Genomic DNA, 19,031 nt, shown 5'->3' with positions numbered 1-19,031 from the left:
TGTTTTATAATGCAAAAGATTACTTTATAATGGTTACAACTATTGGTTAGAATAAGAAATATTTTATTCACAAAAAGTGAAGTTACTTCGAGAGAAATTGAACTAACAGGAATATAGATGATACAATAAAGATTCACGACAGGAGGAACCAGTTAGTAGTGCACGTTGAGTAATTTAAAATCTTATGACAATCAACAAGTTAATGCTAGATAAAGTAAGTATTTTATTTCTATGGTTTTTAACAATCTACCAATGCTCAACTTATTTGAAATCATCAAGTCAAACCTTGATAATGATACCTACAAAATCATTCAATTTGTATATGGGCTAGGATACTGTTTAGTTTCCTAAACCGAAACAGATGGTTTTCTTGGGGATTCACTCTTCAAGCCTTTGATATAGAGGCCTAATTCACAAGGTAGTGGAGCAACGTTAAGAGATGCAATTCCATGTCAGTCGGTGTCCAACAATAGGTTTAAACACTATTTATGTAGACTAACGGTTTGGAACCAGGGTTTTTCAACTCCCTGCCAACCGCAAGAAAGCAGGACTTCTCTGGCAGTGGTTATATACGCATGGCCACATGAGAGCATTAGAAGAGGGGGAGCAAACTCGTCCCACCCTCGGTCGTACGTGGCTATTCGGGGTTAGTAAAGAATAGAAATATACAGAATGAGTGAGAGATATGGAAGTTGCACTTTAAAAGCCAGATTATAGCACAGAAAACAAGGTATTTATTTAATAATAGGCGACATTGACATTTTGGAGGTTTCAGGAGAAGGTACTAAAATTAGTAATCAATTAGAAAATTTGTTGTCCAATCAAAATTGAGAAAGCATGGTGATTTTTCTGAACTGCTTCCCAAGAACGCCAGTTGAATTTATTCACCATAAAATAATGACTAAATGGAGTAGCAGCTTAGTGGTTAAGAAATTTAACTTCCAGCAGTTAAATCATACGTGATAACTCTACTGCCCTACCTAATTCAATTTGCCCAACCGGTTAATGTCGCTAGTCCTTACAATCAGTGTTGCTCATAATCAGGTACACGAATCTGTATCTAATAAATGAGATCGGAATCAAAGAAATGATTGCATAATTGCTCATCCATTTGGCTTTAACAAAACATTTTTCATTCTAATCTTTATAAGGTTATAAACAAAAGTTCATATACATCCTAATTGTTGTTTGGTCATAAATTATCCATTCATATCACCTAAAAATCAGTTTTTCAACAACTGTGTCAAGTTTTTGAAGTTTTTTCACATACAGTAATACAGTACAGTTTTAACAAACATTCCTTTGGATATGCCATGGAGTATAGAAAGGGAAGAATATCGTCTTACCTTGCCGACATGTATTTCAGCTCCTGTAACTTGCATAAGTTGTTGGATTCGAGACCCTTCCGACCCAATCAATGCACCAGCTTCGTTGTACGAAACACGCATATAAAGCATACCACCGGTAGCTAACCAAGCTATTGGACCTACAGCTGCAATTAATGACTGCTGAACAGCGGTCACCATAGTAAGGTTAGTTTCTTTAGGGTTTGTTGAACGAGCTAAGCGTTCAAATGCACATTGGTCAGATTTTAATTGATCTAGTTTATCCGATTTTTGCATATCCGAATCAATACAATTATTAGATGGCGATTGCAATTCTGTTTCTGAACGAAGAAATTAATGTGGAGAAAAAATGTGAATACATTTAACAAGTATAAGAAACAAAGACTAAAAAAGGTACCGGAGATAAACAAAAGTGAGAATATTGTAACTCCCAACCAACTGCAGTTGAAGTTTCGTTCTTTAAAAATTAATAATAGTGACGTATTGGATGAGTAAAATAAAAATAAAAGTACACAGTGCACTGTATGTGTTCAGTAACATGGAGAATATATGTTTGTGATGTACTGAAAAATTCAATAATCGGAGTTTCATCAACCTTGGTGGGTAAGTAAGTGACCAGATCTGGCTACGGGTGACAATAGATGGCTTGATATTCGCCAGCTTACAAAAAATATTCAATAGCCTGCTAAATCAAAAGTACAATTCGCATCAGATGACTATGTATTACTTCATGGCTGTGATACAGTATTTGAAGGTAGATGGAATTCGTACACTGGTAGCATTTTGATCATAGATGGATTTTAAATCTCGCTAGGGCATGGATGAACCACTGAGGTTAGTCGTAATGACTTTATTATTATTATTTGAACACATAGATATTGGTACAAGGAAGCACCAAATACACATGCGCCACACAAATCACATTTGATATTAGTGAGGGCTGTGATACTGACCGGGTGCCCAAACCGAAACAGGTGGTTTTATTAGGAGGCCACACCCGTAGCTCTTCTAGAGTTACTGCCGGTCCCAAGCCCGGGTAAAGGAGGAGGGTTGGGCATGGGGTTAGCGTCCCCATCCCGTAGAAAACTAACTCGCTAAAAAAACGCTTACCAGAAAAAATAATTCAAACCATTTTAACTCTGCCCTGAGAGTTAGAAGGTCTTCATTTAGAAGAATTATGACGCTTCATGGTGAAAGCCGAGTTCCTTCGGAAGCCACGAGGCCGATGCCCCTTCTAACAACCAGAGCAAAAATTTTTATAGGTACATGGAACGTTAGAACAATGTGGGAAACCGGGAAGACCAGCCAAATAGCAACGGAAATGAGGAGATACAACTTAGCAGTACTGGGAATCAGCGAAACCCACTGAACCCAAGCTGGACAGAAAAGGCTAGCTACGGGAGAGATGCTGCTATACTCCGGTCACGAAGAGGAAAATGCTCCACACACTCAGGGAGTTGCTCTAATGCTGTCCAAAGTAGCACGAAATGCACTTGTAGGATGGGAATCCCACGGATCCAGAATCATCAAAGCATCATTCAAAACAAAGAAGGAGGGGATCTTAATGAATATTATCCAATGTTATGCACCCACCAATGATAGCAACGACGACATTAAAGATCAATTCTACGAGCGGCTGCAGTCAATCATAGAGAAATGCTCAAGAAAGGACCTCACCATTCTGATGGGAGATCTAAATGCCAAGGTCGGAATAGACAACACTGGATATGAAGATATTATGGGACGACATGGACTGGGAGAGAGGAACGAAAATGGAGAAAGATTTGCAAATTTGTGTGCATTCAACAAATTAGTCATAGGAGGCACAATATTTCCACACAAACGTATACACAAGGCTACATGGATCTCACCGGACCACACTACAGAGAACCAGATAGATCATATTTGCATCAACAAAAAATTCCGAAGGACAATGGAAGATGTGAGAACCAGGAGAGGAGCTGACGTAGCTTCAGATCACCACCTAGTTGTAGCCAATTTAAAACTGAAGCTAAAAAAGAACTGGACAAGTGGACAAACAGCAATACAAAGGTTCAATACAGCCTTCCTTCGAGATACTGACAAACTCAATGAATTCAAGATAGCTCTCAACAACAGATTCCAAGCCTTTCAAGTTCTACTGAAGGAAGAAGAAACTACCATGGAGGACAACTGGAAAGGCATCAAAGAAACATTGACTTCAACGTGTCAAGAGGTTCTGGGCCTCAAGAAACACCATCATAAGGAATGGATCTCTATAGAAACACTGGACAAGATCAAAGAAAGGAAGAACAAGAAGACAGCAATAAACAACAGCCGAACACGAGCAGAGAAAGTCCAAGCACAAGCTGAATACATAGAAGCAAACAAGCAAGTGAAGAGGAGCATTAGAGCCGACAGGAAGAAATACGTGGAAGAATTAGCAACGACGGCAGAAAAAGCTGCTAGAGAAGGAAATATGAAACAGCTCTACGATACAACGAAGAAACTATCAGGGAAATACAGTAAACCAGAGAGGCCGGTCAAAGACAAAGAAGGCAAGCCAATCACTGAAATTCAACAACAGCGAAACAGATGGGTAGAATACTTCGAGGAACTCCTGAATAGGCCGGCTCCAATGAATCCACCGAACATCGAAGCAGCACACACAGATCTTCCTATAGATGTCAACCCACCAACGACGGAAGAAATTAGAATGGCCGTCAGACAAATCAAGAACGGGAAAGCAGCAGGACCCGACAACATACCAGCTGAAGCACTGAAATCAGACGTCGAAGTAACCACAAGCATGCTTTACCCTCTATTCAAAAAGATTTGGGAGGAGGAACAAGTGCCAATGGACTGGAAAGAAGGACACCTCATCAAGATTCCAAAGAAAGGAGATCTGAGCAAATGTGAAAACTACAGAGGCATTACACTACTGTCAATACCAGGGAAAGTCTTCAACAGAGTGTTGCTGAACCGGATGAAGGATGCAGTAGATGCCCAACTTCGAGATCAACAAGCTGGATTCCGAAAGGATCGGTCGTGCACAGACCAAATTGCAACACTACGGATCATCGTCGAACAATCAGTTGAGTGGAACTCGTCACTATACATCAACTTCATTGATTATGAAAAGGCATTCGACAGTGTAGATAGGAGGACATTATGGAAACTTCTTCGACACTACGGAGTTCCTGAAAAGATTGTCAATATTATCCGGAACTCATACGACGGACTACAGTGCAAAGTAGTGCATGGAGGACAGCTGACAGATGCATTCCAAGTAAGGACCGGAGTCAGACAAGGCTGTTTACTGAGATTAGATGGTGGTTGGAGGTAGTCAACAGGAAACCCTGGACCCGGGTTTCGTGCTACTTGGCACTCGTCAGCAAGGTGTACCTGTAATCTTGAGGGAACTGGTGCTCCCTGGCGGATTCGATCTCGTGTCACCCAGCTTCACAGTCAGAGACGTTACCACTGAGCTATCCGAGCCGTGACTAACCTCCTGTAGGACTGAGATGTAATCACAATTGATTGATCACTGGGTGGTGATCAATCTCATGCTTGTCTAGTCCTTATTAGTGCAGATCGAATGCTATCGATCATGTTGCAATGTGGCCACCAGTCTAGGTGACTCGACACTGCATTCGATCTGCACTAATAGGGACTAGACAAGCATGAGATTGATCACCACCCAGTGATCAATCAACTGTGAAGGCTGTTTACTCTCTCCCTTCCTCTTTCTTCTCGTGGTCGACTGGATTATGAAGACCTCGACATCTGAAGGAAAACACGGAATACAATGGACAACTCAGAATCAATTAGACGATCTGGACTTCGCAGATGACCTAGCCCTCCTATCACGTACACGTGAACAAATTCAGATAAAGACAGCCAATGTAGCAGCAGTCTCTGCATCAGTAGGCCTTAACATACACAAAGGGAAAACCAAGGTCCTCAAATTCAAAGCGGAGAACAGCAATCCAATCACCCTTGATGGCGAAACTCTGGAAGATGTAGAATCCTTCACATATCTGGGAAGCATCGTCGATAGACATGGAGGTTCAAATGCAGACGTAAAGGTGAGGATTGGCAAAGCAAGGGCCGCATTCCTACAATTGAAGAACATATGGAACTCAAAACAACTTTCAACCAATATCAAAGTGAGAATCTTCAATACGAACGTCAAGGCAATTCTACTGTATGGAGCTGAAACTTGGAGAACTACAACAACCACAATCAAGAAAGTACAAGTATTTATAAATAGCTGTCTACGCAAGATACTCAACATCCATTGGCCGGATACCATCAGCAATAGCCTTCTGTGGGAGAGAACAAACCAACTTCCAGCTGAAGAGGAAATTAGGAAAAGACGATGGAAATGGATAGGACATACATTACGCAAATCGTCAAACTGCATCACGAGGCAAGCTCTAACTTGGAATCCTGAAGGGAAGCGGAAAAGAGGAAGGCCAAAGAACACATTACGTCGGATAATAGAAGCAGATATGAAAAGGATGAATTACAACTGGAAGGAGCTGGAAAGGATTGCCCAGGACAGGGTTGGATGGAGAATGCTGGTGAGCGACCTATGCTCCTTCACGAGGAGTAACAGGTGTAAGTAAGTAAGTAAGTAACACCCGGAGCCTTCTACTTGAAGGTCTGATCCACAGGACAGTGGAGCATCGTAAGGAGATGCAGTTCCATGGTAGTCGGTGGCCAACGACTGGTTCGTACGACATTTGTTCCTTCAGGATACTGGAGCCCATGTGCACCATTGGTTTGGAATGAGGGTTTTCCAACTCCCCTAGGTGAACTCTCCATGTCCACCAACTCGGTCGTAGTAACTTAAGTAGGTATGTTAAATCGGATAATGGTATTGCCAAATTTAGTCGGTTCAAGTTGTTGGGATATATGTTACATATACTTTGTCACTACCTAGACTAACATGGTATGCTGGTCAGCATAGGATTAAGTTGGAAGATGGCTAGAGATATTCAAACAGAACATGGCATCAATCTATGAGGTTATCAACTGTTTGGCTGAACCTTACAAAAAGGAGATCTTCAAGATAATCGTAATCTGAGACGTGGTGATAAGGCTAAAAGCTGGTTCAAGTGGAGTAGACGCGTCTATTCCTTTTATCCCTTCAAATATTGGGGCTTATTAATATTACAAACGTCTGAAATGTGTTTTCTACGTTTAGCCTTTAATTATTAATATTCTTTTAATTCACTTGTTTTTTAGTCTTGTTAGTTTCTTATTTTAACTCAATCTTAAGTGTTGAGCTAGAAAAGATATACATATCTGCTACAGGCTTGTCTTATATTGTGTTTGTAACTAGCCGAACCATGTGAATGAAGTACTACTATTAGTAGTACATGACACTAATATCTTTTTATGTCCATTTACTAGTGTACTATTAAACATAAGAAATTGAGTATGATTACCGTCATATGTTAATGATAAACGAAGAGATATATTTACAACTCTACATCATATCTTGGAGTACTACATAACAAGTCTGGAACTACGTGGAAAAAAGTGGCTGGTACGACAAAGTGACCAGAAATGTACGACACAAAACGAATTGATAATATTATGGAGGAAATCAAGTGAGCAGAGAGGGAGAGGTTTGGAGATAGAGAAATCATACAATCGATTAGTATACTTGACGTTTTTCAAATCACATCTTTGTCTATCCCTAAACAAATATTATGTATAGGATATGTTTACTTACAAGGAAATGAGTACAAACAAAATATTATTAGGGAAGGATTCAGTGGGATAAAACATTGATTTGCCATAAAATAAAAGCCATTTAACATATTATGAAAAATATGATTTTAAAAAACACATGCTCCCTTGATTACCTTTATTCTCGCTAGACATTTCTAAAACAACAGTGGATTCATTTTTGTCTTGTTCAAAATCAGATGATACAACACTATCAATAGTTTTATTGTGTATTGCTTCCTGATCCTCTCCTTCTTCATCACCGTCATCATCATTATCATCATCAACCGACAATTCAATGTTAATTGATGAGTGATCAAATGTATTGTCAATATTCTCTTTTGTTTTGGGGTTGATCTTACTTTTCTCATCATCGTCATCAATAGTTTCTAAGTTGTCAGTATTATCATTTATACTTTTGTCTTGTTCTTGTTTATTTGTGTCGTTTTCATCATCAACATTTACTATATTTGTTGAGTTGAGATTATTATTTTCAATGTTTTTAGATAATGTAATATCACTTTTTGGAGTATTCATACTTCGCACTAAAGATCGTTTGTTATAATATTGAAAATTAGTATTTTTTCCAAGTTTAGCACATACAGACTGAGGCCAAAATATAGATCCCAATGACATAATTAATGAACATACTGATTGTGGATCATAACTAAACGATAAATTGGAAGATTTCGATGATCTATTATTACTATTCACTGGAAGAGAAGGAAGATGATTGAGTAAAGGCCAAAAATTAGATGGAATAGACGATTCAATTGTTGCCCATCGAATTTGTTCACTGAGAAATGCTTCAGCTGCACAAATAGAATGTAATTGACCACGAACAACTAATACTCTGTCGGTAGGAGCTAAATTGGATTGTTCAACGTCATTAGAAGAACGAATTTGAAGTGGTGTTCTTGATACACAGAGAGAAAATAAACAATTTAATGTTTATTTAGGATATGTAATAGGGTACTTTTTAAAAAATTACCGAGGCCTATCAAAACATAATTTTACATACATGTAAGTAGTACTTGTCATAGACTGATCTCCTTTAGTGTACTATTGGAAAACAGAGGGGGGCACTGAACAATTATCTTATCCTAGTGTGGGACTCCTCAGTAATGCACACCCATGACCCTACCATGGACGAAACCCAGGATCTTTAGGTCTCACCGAGGACACTTAACTACTAAAGTCACTGGAAAAGCGTCTAGTGGCACAATTTTAACCTCAGTCAGCTCACAATAAAGAGTGACAATCATTCCCAGTGACACTAACGACCTATATTATGCTCTTGACATTTCTGAACACCAGTCACGACTTATCTCTAGAAGTTTAATAACACTCTGGAGTAAGCCACTAGTGAACTATCACAGTTTAGTTGGGGGAGATTTTGAAGGTTAATCTGTGGGTAGTATATATATATGAAGTGCACGAAGTTTTAAACTAAACAGATAACCAAGGAGACAGACGATTTCCCGATGATAAGATCAACTTTTCATACAACAGACTGGTTATTGAAAGATCTAGCTATTCATCCCATGCGAAGGATAAGAATATCTGGAAATAAAATTTATTTGAGCTTTGTCATTTTTTTTTCTAACCATCCATTACGACAAGTCAAGATAAGTGCATCTAACTCAACATAATTCACTTCATTGTGATAGAATCAATTACAAATCTGAAATAGTTATTAAAACCTCTTACAAAAAGCACGCAAGGAAATGATCTAATTGATGAGCTGAACTACTTAATTAAAATTTACTAGAGTGAATGAGACTGGATTAAAAATAAAGCTTCTTTGGTAGCTAAACCAAAAGTCCAAGCCAAAGTCGTAGGTCTAATTAGTGTCCGCCTTGAACAATTTTCAATATTAATCAATATCTACAAACCAATTTAAAATATGCCCCCAAATGCCCTGGTACAGCCGAAAGTGAGGAGAGTCAGCTCTCCCTCTCCAAATGCTCTCACATGGCCATGTGCATACAACCACTGACAGGGAAGTCCTACTCACTGCCCCAAGAGAGTTCATCTTCAACTTTGCCATCGATGACATTTTGGAAACAGCTCTGATGGATGTAAGTAATGGTGGTGTGGATCTGCTGCCTGGAGAAAGACTTCTCGACCTTGAATATGTGGACGATATTGTCTTACTGTGCGATAATGCCCAGGGCATGCAATCCGCACTTAATCAGTTGGCAATCAGTGTCCGTAGGTATGGTATGTGCTTTGCACCTTCGGAGTGCAAAGTACTTCCACAAGACTGGCAGAATTCCAATCCTGTACTCACCCTGGATGGTGAGCAGATAGAAGTAGTCGAGAAGTTCGTGTATCTGGGTAGCTGCATAAGTGATGGTGGTGACATGAGTGATGAGATCAATGCACGTATAGTGAAAGACAGGGTGGCTTATGCCAATCTGGGCCACCTTTGGTGCCTTCGTGATGTTAGTCTGGCTGTAAAAGGTCGGATCTACAACGCGTCGGTGAGAGCAGTTTTGCTCTATGCTTGTGAAACCTGGCCTCTCCGAGTTGAAGACGTTAGACGACTCTCTGTGTTCGATCATCGCTGTCTCCGAAGGATTGCTGACATCCAGTGGCAACACCATGTCAGTAATGCAGAGGTTCAGCATCGTGTGTTCAGGCACAGAGATGATAATTCAATTCGTGTCACCATCTTGAAACACCGACTTCGGTGGCTTGGACATGTTCTCCGAATGTCGTCCCAGAGAATTCCACGTCGTGCATTATTTGCCGACTCTGGGACTGGTTGGAAGAAGCGGAGAGGTGGTCAGTGCATGACATGGTATCGTGGCATGAAAGAAAGCTGCAAAGGACTGGCTTCTGTTGGTCCTTCACGACTCCCTGGTTGGGGTCCGAGAGATGGTGCAACACAGTGGCTAGAGACGTTATCAGATATGGCTCAGGATAGAAGCCAGTGGCGATCCTGCTGTAACCTTCTTTTACTTTCTTCATGAAAAGTAGTTGTGTCTTTCTTACCTGAAAGATTTCTTCCGATTGTACCTTTCCGTTCCCCCATTATTACTATTATTATTGCTACACTCCCTTACACCAATCTCTTCGTTATTGTTCTCTTTTTTTACGCTCCTTACCTTTTTTTCTTTTCGAATTCTCATTGTTTTGTGTGGCGCATATATATTGGCGCTCTCTTGTACCAATATTTATGTGTTCAAATAAATAAATAAATAAATAAACTCACTGCCCTCTCGCGACATTATTGTCGTTTACGAAACTGAGAGGACGAAAAGCGAATGGCATGTCCCTCAACCGGGTTGGTGGACACTGAGGGTCCATCTAGGGGAGTTGGGAAACTCTGAATCCAAACCAATGGTGCACATGGGCTCCAGTATCCTGAAGGAACAAATGTCGTATGAACCAACCGTTGGTCACCTGATGCTATGGAACTGCATCTCCTGACGTTACTTCACTGCCTTGTGGATCAGACCTTCAGGTCGAAGGCTCCAGGTGTGGCCCCCTAAGGAAACCACCTGTTTCAGTTTGAGCACCCAGGCAGTATCACAGCCCTCACACATATCAAATAAGATTTGTGTGGCGCATATGTATTTGGTGTCTCTTTGTACCAATGTTTATGTGCTTAAATAAATAAATAATTTAAAATGTAAGAGTATATTTATGACATAGGTAGGTGTGCTTGTTTATTAGGAGAAAGATAAGTAATTGTTAGGTCAGAATAACTGCTTATTTAGACTTTATCGGACTTATTTTTCTTTCTTTAAAGGGTTGGAAATGTTGAGACGTTAGTTGGACATGGATTAAGTTACATTAATTTCTTTTTTGTGTCAATCAAATGATGTGTAACGATAACAACATTCCTCAGCAATTAAGTATGAATTTACACTAAACTTTAAGATCATAAGGTTTAGTGTGAGACATAATGAGTGTTTTATTTCTTAAATAAAAACAAAGAAGAGGATAGTTTCTACTTTTGGTAAAATGACTGAGAATTCAGTTTTCAAATTATTAAGCTATAGATGAGTTTAATTATTACTGATTATTATGGGATTAGTGTAGTTAGTGTTGAGATGATCAAACACCAATGCATTTTGGTCATAATCGAAGTCAGGACTGGATGAGCACATGTTTTAACATCCTATTCAGCACTCAAAGTAGGTAAGCGATTATCTACTCGTTAAGCTAATATTCTACACACACCACTGAAGTACTGGTTCAAACAGACTAATTGTCTCATCTGTTTATGGAAGTAGCTACCGAGTTGTATTCATTATCTCATCTACTAAATGGTTAAATGTATGTGGTCTAAAAGTGCATGTTGAGTCCAACTTACCCCGTTACTGATATGCGTGCGCCTGTAGCAGTATGAATAGCATTGAAATATTTTTTCCCTTTATTCATTATCAGTTGTGCATAAATATGCTGTTCAACAAGTAGACCTAAGCAAGGATCAGAGAAGCCACGATGTTTAGATTCACGGAAACATATTGTAAGAATTTCACATAATGCCGCTGAACATTGTTCCCTTGATCCGAAAAGAATAGCAAGCTGACTCTCGTCTGATTGAACCTCTAAGTTGGATTGAGATTTATTAGCTAATATAGATTCAGTATTGATATTTGAACATGTTTCTGGTGCTTGATCAACCTTTGTATTGCCATTAACATTTGTAAAAGCATCTTTATTGTCAGACAGTTGACTTGTTTCTTCTTTTTCCCCTTCTTCTTCCTCTCTAAAGTGATTAGTACTTGCAACTTGATTGGTACTGACAGAATCAGATGACTTGAATGTCTTTTTTCCTTTCCCAGGCAAAGAGAACTGTGAAAACGTGATAATATCCTGTTTCATCCCTATTTTAGCCCCCGTTTTTGTTGTAATCTGACGAATAGTTCGACCACCTCGACCAATAATCGAACCAACTAATGATGTGCTAAGTAACAATCTAGAAGAGAAAACAATATATATAACATAGTTTAATCTACACAAGATACTTTCAATAGATGATAAATTTCTAGTTGTTCTATTTAACTTCAGAATAGTTTAAGATGGATAGCTGTAATCCAGAGTCTAAAGATACTATGAGTACCAGTAGGGTTGTGTTGTTTTAAACACTAGTATAGTTATGAAAAGAACATATTTTTAGATCATGGTGATTAATCAATATTCGCTACTGCGATACTTCAATGGGGACCCATTGTGGTATATTTTCTTGCTATGTTAAGGTGAGCAAATATATTACCTATGCCAAAAGTAGTATTCCGTGATTTTAGAGATCCAACCAAAATAGCATGCTGGTGGTTACAAAAATGAGCAGGCAAATGAGTCGTCATTGTAGCGCCAGTATACATGTATCTACGAACGGTATGTATTCTTTGCAAACGTCATTTCTGAAATTGTAGATCCTAACAATCTCAACAAAATATTGCAACCACTAGCGACTTATTGTAAATGTAGATATAATATCATCAAGTGAAAGGGCGGCCTGCTTGAGCATCTGGGCTACCTGTTCCTGCCATCTAGATATTTCAACAAGTTATCTATGTTTGTTTTAATATATCATTATGTTTATTAATCGCATAACCTATTCTGCTGCGTTTCTGAAAAGTGTACAACCTTTCGTCGTCAAAGTTACAAAAAACTCAATAAGAGACAATGTGGTTGCTGGCAATATACAACAAAAAGAATGCACATTATTCAGATGTTCATTCACTGAAATGCTAACATCTAACTGGCGATCCCTCAATATTTATCGCCAGGACCGACCAAGAACAAAGAAACGGAAACTTGTTTAAATACTTTGCGCTGAGAATTCTATATTGTACCAAAAATATAATATTGAATAAAGCTAATAATAATAATAATCAAAAAGAAAGAGAATCAAAGATAGCCCAGTTTGAATAATTTATTGAACTCTATAGTCAAGTACGTTAGCATTCTTTAGAGGTACATGAAAAGAATAAAAAGTAAGAAAAATTTATGGAACAATACTAGGCGCAGTACTTATGAACAATTAGGTATCCATAAGAAACTCGATTCTTAATGATCGATGAATACGACGGGTAGGACACACTTTTTTTCGTGAATCCATCGAAGTGAAAATGGAAAGCTATTTATCAGATCAGTAATAGCAGAAATCAATGGCATGTGAACGGCTTCGTAGTAACCAACATGGAAAAGTACAAACAATAAGAACTGACACAAATCGCTTTGATTGCTTAGAAATCTTTCGTTCATTGATAAAAAAGCAGTTGTTTCATAAGTAGATAGATTGCAGTTAGATTACTAAACACTTTCGCTTTCCAAGCAGGATCAAAAGAGATTCCATGAATAATTTAGAGATATATGATTGTTACTGTAATGAAAGTGAACATAATCTACTCAGGAATTAAGTACCTCTTTTAGAACAAGCTGTCCAGACTGACAATAGCTACGATAAAACCAGGCATCCAAAAAAGTCAATTTAGAGTTATATACACTGAAAATAATTGATATAAAGTGAAATAGATTATGCACTAAAATACGAAAATGTGAGTTTGTAAAGATGTTATCGACATTAACCAATTACTCAAGTATTTAAGGTTTGATAACCGGGATAAGTCTGGCGGTTAAGGCATCCGCAACTCAGTCACTAAGTCAGATTCGGACCCCAATCCACCCACTACAGTTAGGAAAACTGAGTGGTATTACTATCTGTCATGCTTAGAGTATGGCTTGAAGCCAAGTACACGAGTTTGTACCTGACAATGAGTAGAAATTCAATTACCAAGATTCAGAATTAGTCGGATTAATGTGGATTTTACAAACCACGTAAATGGATAAAAGTAAACCTTATTTCATTTCAAAGTAGGATACCAGTAAGAAAAAGATAACTGTATTTCTAATATTTACTGATAACTCTTGTTACATAAACAATGTCACGATAGGTGCCATTTATAAGTATATGAGAGTATATGAAGACTTACCTTGTTGGACATGAATCAAGAACCAAGCGAAAACCACTTAATTTCAAACTACCTATCAGATTTTCAGGAAGACCTTGAACATAATTAGACAGTACGTTATTATTGGCAAGAGATGATTGATAATTTTGCAAATGCTTTGGTGGTCCTCCAACACATTGCTCATTAGTCTGGTTTACCGTCCCATAAACATTTGTATAGAACTGTGGATAGTCGAAATGGGTGCTTTTTGTATTCAGCTGGTGGTTTGAATTAAAGTCCTGGTTAGTTGCAGATAAGGAAGATATGAGACCTTGACTACCTGAGGATACGAAACTCGACGTTGTTTGAACAGTAAAAGAGTTAGTGTTTTTTTCCGTTTGTGTTAACCTATCATTTATCGAACTAGAATTAGGTTTACGGTCATTAAGACCAGCTTGTTTGTCTGAAGAGAAATTCTTAATTACGTTTTTTGATTTTGTATTGTTTAAACGAGAGTGATTAGAACTTGATGGAGGTTTATAATTGATTGCATCTTTAGATTTATTCCACTCACGAGGCTTGTGACTTATGCGCGGATAATTATCTTTTACGGGATAAGCTGATTGTTGTAGTGTTTTTGAATTATCAGAATTAAAAACATAAGCATGCGAAGAGACAGTATGGTTGTTATTGCTGCCAATATAGTTATTATTGCTTTGAACGGGTATACAAGATGGAACTGATGATAAGTATGAACTATTGTGAACCTGATAGTTCGATCTTGAAGGCAACTGACCTACTGGAACAGAAGTCATATATGAAACATCATTACTGGGAAAATCTACTTTGTTGGTCATAGATGAGGAAGAATTAAATTGTAAAGAAGCGGGATTTTGATAACTGCATGGATGTTTTTGTGTTTCGCCATGTTGGAATGTAACTGAACCAGGTAATTTAGAGATATCTGGCTTTTGACCATCTGTTTGGTAAAAAGATGACTGATTAAAACCAGAAAAATATGGATTGGCTGTATATTGAGTAAATGAACCATGGGAGTTCAAATTATATTCGTTGACTGTAGATGGGAAGTCATTTGGAACTAAAACCTTTTCGTTTTTTATTTTCCTAACAGATGAATCGTGATTCACAGCAGAGGACATATTATCTTCGAGACCAGCCCAAGTGTTGTGGCGTATACGTGAATTAAAGTTTGTATTTATTGTTGAATCGAATCCAGCGTTTATTTGCGCAGGATAGTGCCCAAACAAGGCTGCAGATTGCTGTGTATATGGAACATGAACATTTGGATTAGTAGGATAGACGGCTTGAACATACTCTACCATCCCATGTAACGACGGTGGCTGAAGTGTAGGACTCGTGTATAGTTGATGGTGTGAGACAACGGGATGTTGTTGAACTGGGACAGATGGGACGTAGGCTGATTGGTTCATTGATACATTAACGTCAAGAATTCGAGGGTGAAGGTCACGTGCAGTGTTCGTATTGTTAAGATTATTTACCTGCTTTGAACCAGATGTTAGAAGTGGTTGAGTGGAACCAGATTCTCTGTATGCTGGAGACAGGTTATCCTGTGTCAATGTTCTTATAGTCGGTTGCCCTACAATTCCTGGAATAAGAAATGGTTGACCTAAAGAGCCAGATGGATGTTGAGAGTTTGGATGAAGGACACCAGTTTGTTCAGAGCGTATTGATGTAGATGGATTTTGTAGGCCTGTATGTGGCTGAACTAAACCATTGGGAGTAGCCGCCACGGCAAAATGAACTTGTTGGGCTCCAAGAGTAATCGATCCATGATTACCACCAGCATTTCCGTTTGATGGTTGAAAAGAATGGGCACACGATCTTGCATTTAATTCATTTATTTTGACGTTGGGTGCATATTTATAATTCTGATTTGAGGAAAAAAAATATTTAAAACTGGCTTAAATAAAATACGCAATCCGTAGACAACTCAGAATAATATTGTCTTATTTCACTTGTTACAGCATTACAAGAGATTATGAAGAATAATGAGAGAAATCGAGTAGCACTATTTTCGAAAAATGCATATGATATCAGCTATAAAATGGAGAAAGTGGACAGCCTTGATGGACACCACTTGAGGTTGCAAAAGCAGATGACAATTCGCCATAAGCTCTGACTTTTTGTGTTTAAAAGTATACGAATAAAGAAAACGTAGGATTTTATTGCCTTCCAGGATTGAGTCTAAGAAAATACCTAACGTGAGCTGCAAAGATTTACCATTACAGCAGGATGGCCTAAACCAAAATTTATTCGGTAGATTATAACTATTATCGAATGACTAAGTACATGAAACAGGATATTCGGATACACGATATAAATAACTGACAAATAGAGGGGTCTTTAACCTTAAAGCTTTATGGGCTAGGTCAGCAATCTTCACTGGTGAAAAGACTATTTACTTAGATACATCGATAAGATGGTACAATATATCTGCAGGTATCAGATGCAAGGTCTTCTGAGAGTTAGCTTTCGTCACTCAACACAATCTTATTCGTTGTGTATATTTGATTCAGAGATCCTCAATGTCGAATACATAGTGAGAGAACTAGTTAGGAATATTTATTCGGTAGTATTTTTGATGTTTGTGCATTCCAGTCAAAACTATAAGGTCATGATCTCTTGTAACAGCAAATCTTAGTAAAAATAAGTGGATCTTATCCTAGCACAGCTTGGAGAGAAAAACCAATTTCCTACGGGAACAACAATAGAGATAGTAACCTATCACAGTCTTGGTACAGCTGAAGAAGCTATACAACACTTGATGCTTGAGAAACATTTCAGGTAAAAGTGAAAGTGGGTGTTTGATAACGATGTAGTTCCTGACGTAATGAGAAATCATGAAAGGAAATTTTATCCGATTTTATAACAGAATGGTATGTAGTACAGATTAGTTTCATTATTTTACTTAGAACTACTGCATACTCTCGATTCGTGTGTATGCGTTTACTCTTCAGGTGCCGATATCTTATACGAATATTTGATCAGTTTTAATGTGGGTAAAATCAAAATAAGTGCACTTTTAGTGCTACGATAATAAATAGTGCGTGCTTTGCACCTTTAATTAAAACTAATATTGGGACAGGTTATTATTAGTGTGGTAGACAACCTATCTATTTCTTCATTGTAAATCATGTGGTGAGCGAAGTTAATGTCCGTGTAAGGGGAACATGTATAAATACAAGCACTAGGTTTTGAGCCAAACATTGTATGTTAGTAGTTTTCAGCTGTTGGAAACGAAGTATTTAGTGAATTTGAACTAGTAATATAGTGTGACTCGAACTGACGACTCAGTTTTGTGATTGTGAACATCGCACTTTTACACTTGCCTGGAATTTTTCCAAGTTTACTGTTAAGATATAATTACACAGATATAGATCCAAAGAACACGAACAACTAACTAAAGAGAAACGCCTCAAAAGAGACATCACATGGCGTACGAATAGTGATAAAATACTTCAAATTGAAAGACGGTGTGACAGCACATTAGTGTCACATGATTCAAAGTTTGAGAACATGTACTTCTACACACAACACAGGCTAACAACCAATTGTTTCCTCAGATTGTTCGTACATCGATTGGAATATGCGACTCCATCATAGCTGTGCGAAGGCTTGATGGCTAAGGAGTTCGACTTATAGCCGCTAGATAGCAAGTCTGAGTACTTCAGTTTGAGCAGCAACCCGAAGCTGAAAACGCGAATCTGCACATGATAAATGAACTACATCAAGTCGAACATTCGCTTAGATGCAACTTCATCAAAGGACTGATGAAAACACTAACTACTGTGGTTTTGTAAAGCACTTTACATCCTTCTTATTAGGCAGATAATCTGTGTTAAAGTAATAATTGTTCTGTGGCCTTATAGAAACTGCTAACAACAGGTGATATACACCTACCTTATGAACTCAGAATAGCCATAAAGATTTCACAGGAAGGATGGGGATAAATATATATAAATGCCTTATTGGTATGCCACTAAAATTACAAGTGAAATAACCAGTAAGAGTACACGCTATTAAAGTGAACGGAATTGAAAAGTAGTAAAAATACAAAGGAACACAGTTGCTAATGTGTTTGGAGTTTTTGTGAAGATTTCCAGTGAGACTATTCAGAACAAAGTGATAGGTTTCGGAAAACGGCAATAGGTATCTTTGAACTAAACTTAAGATAAACTAAAAGGCTAGGTTATTTGATGAGAGGCGTAACCCAGATAAGTTAGCTTAGAGATGTTTTGTGTCTTTTCCTTACCTCATTTGACTGACTGATTGGTGTTTGTTCCATATCTGTCATGTTTTGCCCAGGAAATACATTAATCATTTTATTTAAGCCATTAACATACATGCCTTGCGTCTGAGTCCACGACCCATCCATAGGGCCAAGGTTTTGATAAGGCTGTGAGAGAGCAACTTGATATTGTGTGTGAACATTTGGTCCAGCGTTAGACGTTGAAGCCGACCGACTACGTTGAGTAACTATGTGCTGTTGCTGCTGATGCGGTATGAGGGAAGATAATGCAGTATTGGAATACATAAAATTAGCTGACATGTCGAAAAAACTCCCCCAGGAACACTATTTCTTTGTCACCGGATTAGGAAATATTTGTTAAGATATGAAGACATGAAAATAACTACAATATCCACAAAAATAGTGAGACAACAATCAAGACGATGGAGTCGAATCTACCGGGCTTTAAGGTCCGGCAGCAACGAACCTAAACAAAACACGGCTTTAATGTAATTATGATCACAAACTTTTGGAATGGAGAAGGTATCACTGGTTATATGAATAATTTTACTCTGTATCTTTGGATTGACATAAAGAAAACAAAACAAGCTTCTATATTGTATTCAGTAGCACTGAGTTTCGACTGGACTTCCAATATCCAATATCTTTGTGGCAACTTATATAACCCTATCGGTTTCTTTATGCTATTTTCATATTGTTTCGGTACAGAAACAGATCTTTGGTGCCCACAAAATAGGCGTAGTCTAACCACTCTATTGC

General features: G+C 38.1%; 1 protein-coding gene across 1 annotated transcript in view; it reads right to left on the bottom strand.

Annotated features, from left to right (window-relative positions):
• The window catches only part of MS3_00000756 (uncharacterized protein), a 36,941-nt gene extending 18,132 nt beyond the window's left edge, over positions 1-18,809 (bottom strand). Inside the window, exons 1-6 of the mRNA XM_051208401.1 lie at positions 18,779-18,809; positions 18,276-18,738; positions 14,024-15,891; positions 11,395-12,003; positions 7,205-7,983; positions 1,347-1,666 (exon numbers count right to left, since the gene is read on the bottom strand). Coding sequence (XP_051064236.1) covers positions 1,347-1,666; positions 7,205-7,983; positions 11,395-12,003; positions 14,024-15,891; positions 18,276-18,572 — 3,873 coding nt within the window. The 5' untranslated portion in view covers positions 18,573-18,738; positions 18,779-18,809. The remainder of the gene's footprint in view (positions 1-1,346; positions 1,667-7,204; positions 7,984-11,394; positions 12,004-14,023; positions 15,892-18,275; positions 18,739-18,778) is intronic.
• Positions 18,810-19,031: the final 222 nt, after the last annotated feature.

This window comes from Schistosoma haematobium, chromosome 7, assembly GCF_000699445.3.
Source record: "Schistosoma haematobium chromosome 7, whole genome shotgun sequence".
Taxonomy (NCBI): Eukaryota; Metazoa; Platyhelminthes; class Trematoda; order Strigeidida; family Schistosomatidae; genus Schistosoma; species Schistosoma haematobium.
This window is presented reverse-complemented; position numbering and strand designations above follow the sequence as displayed.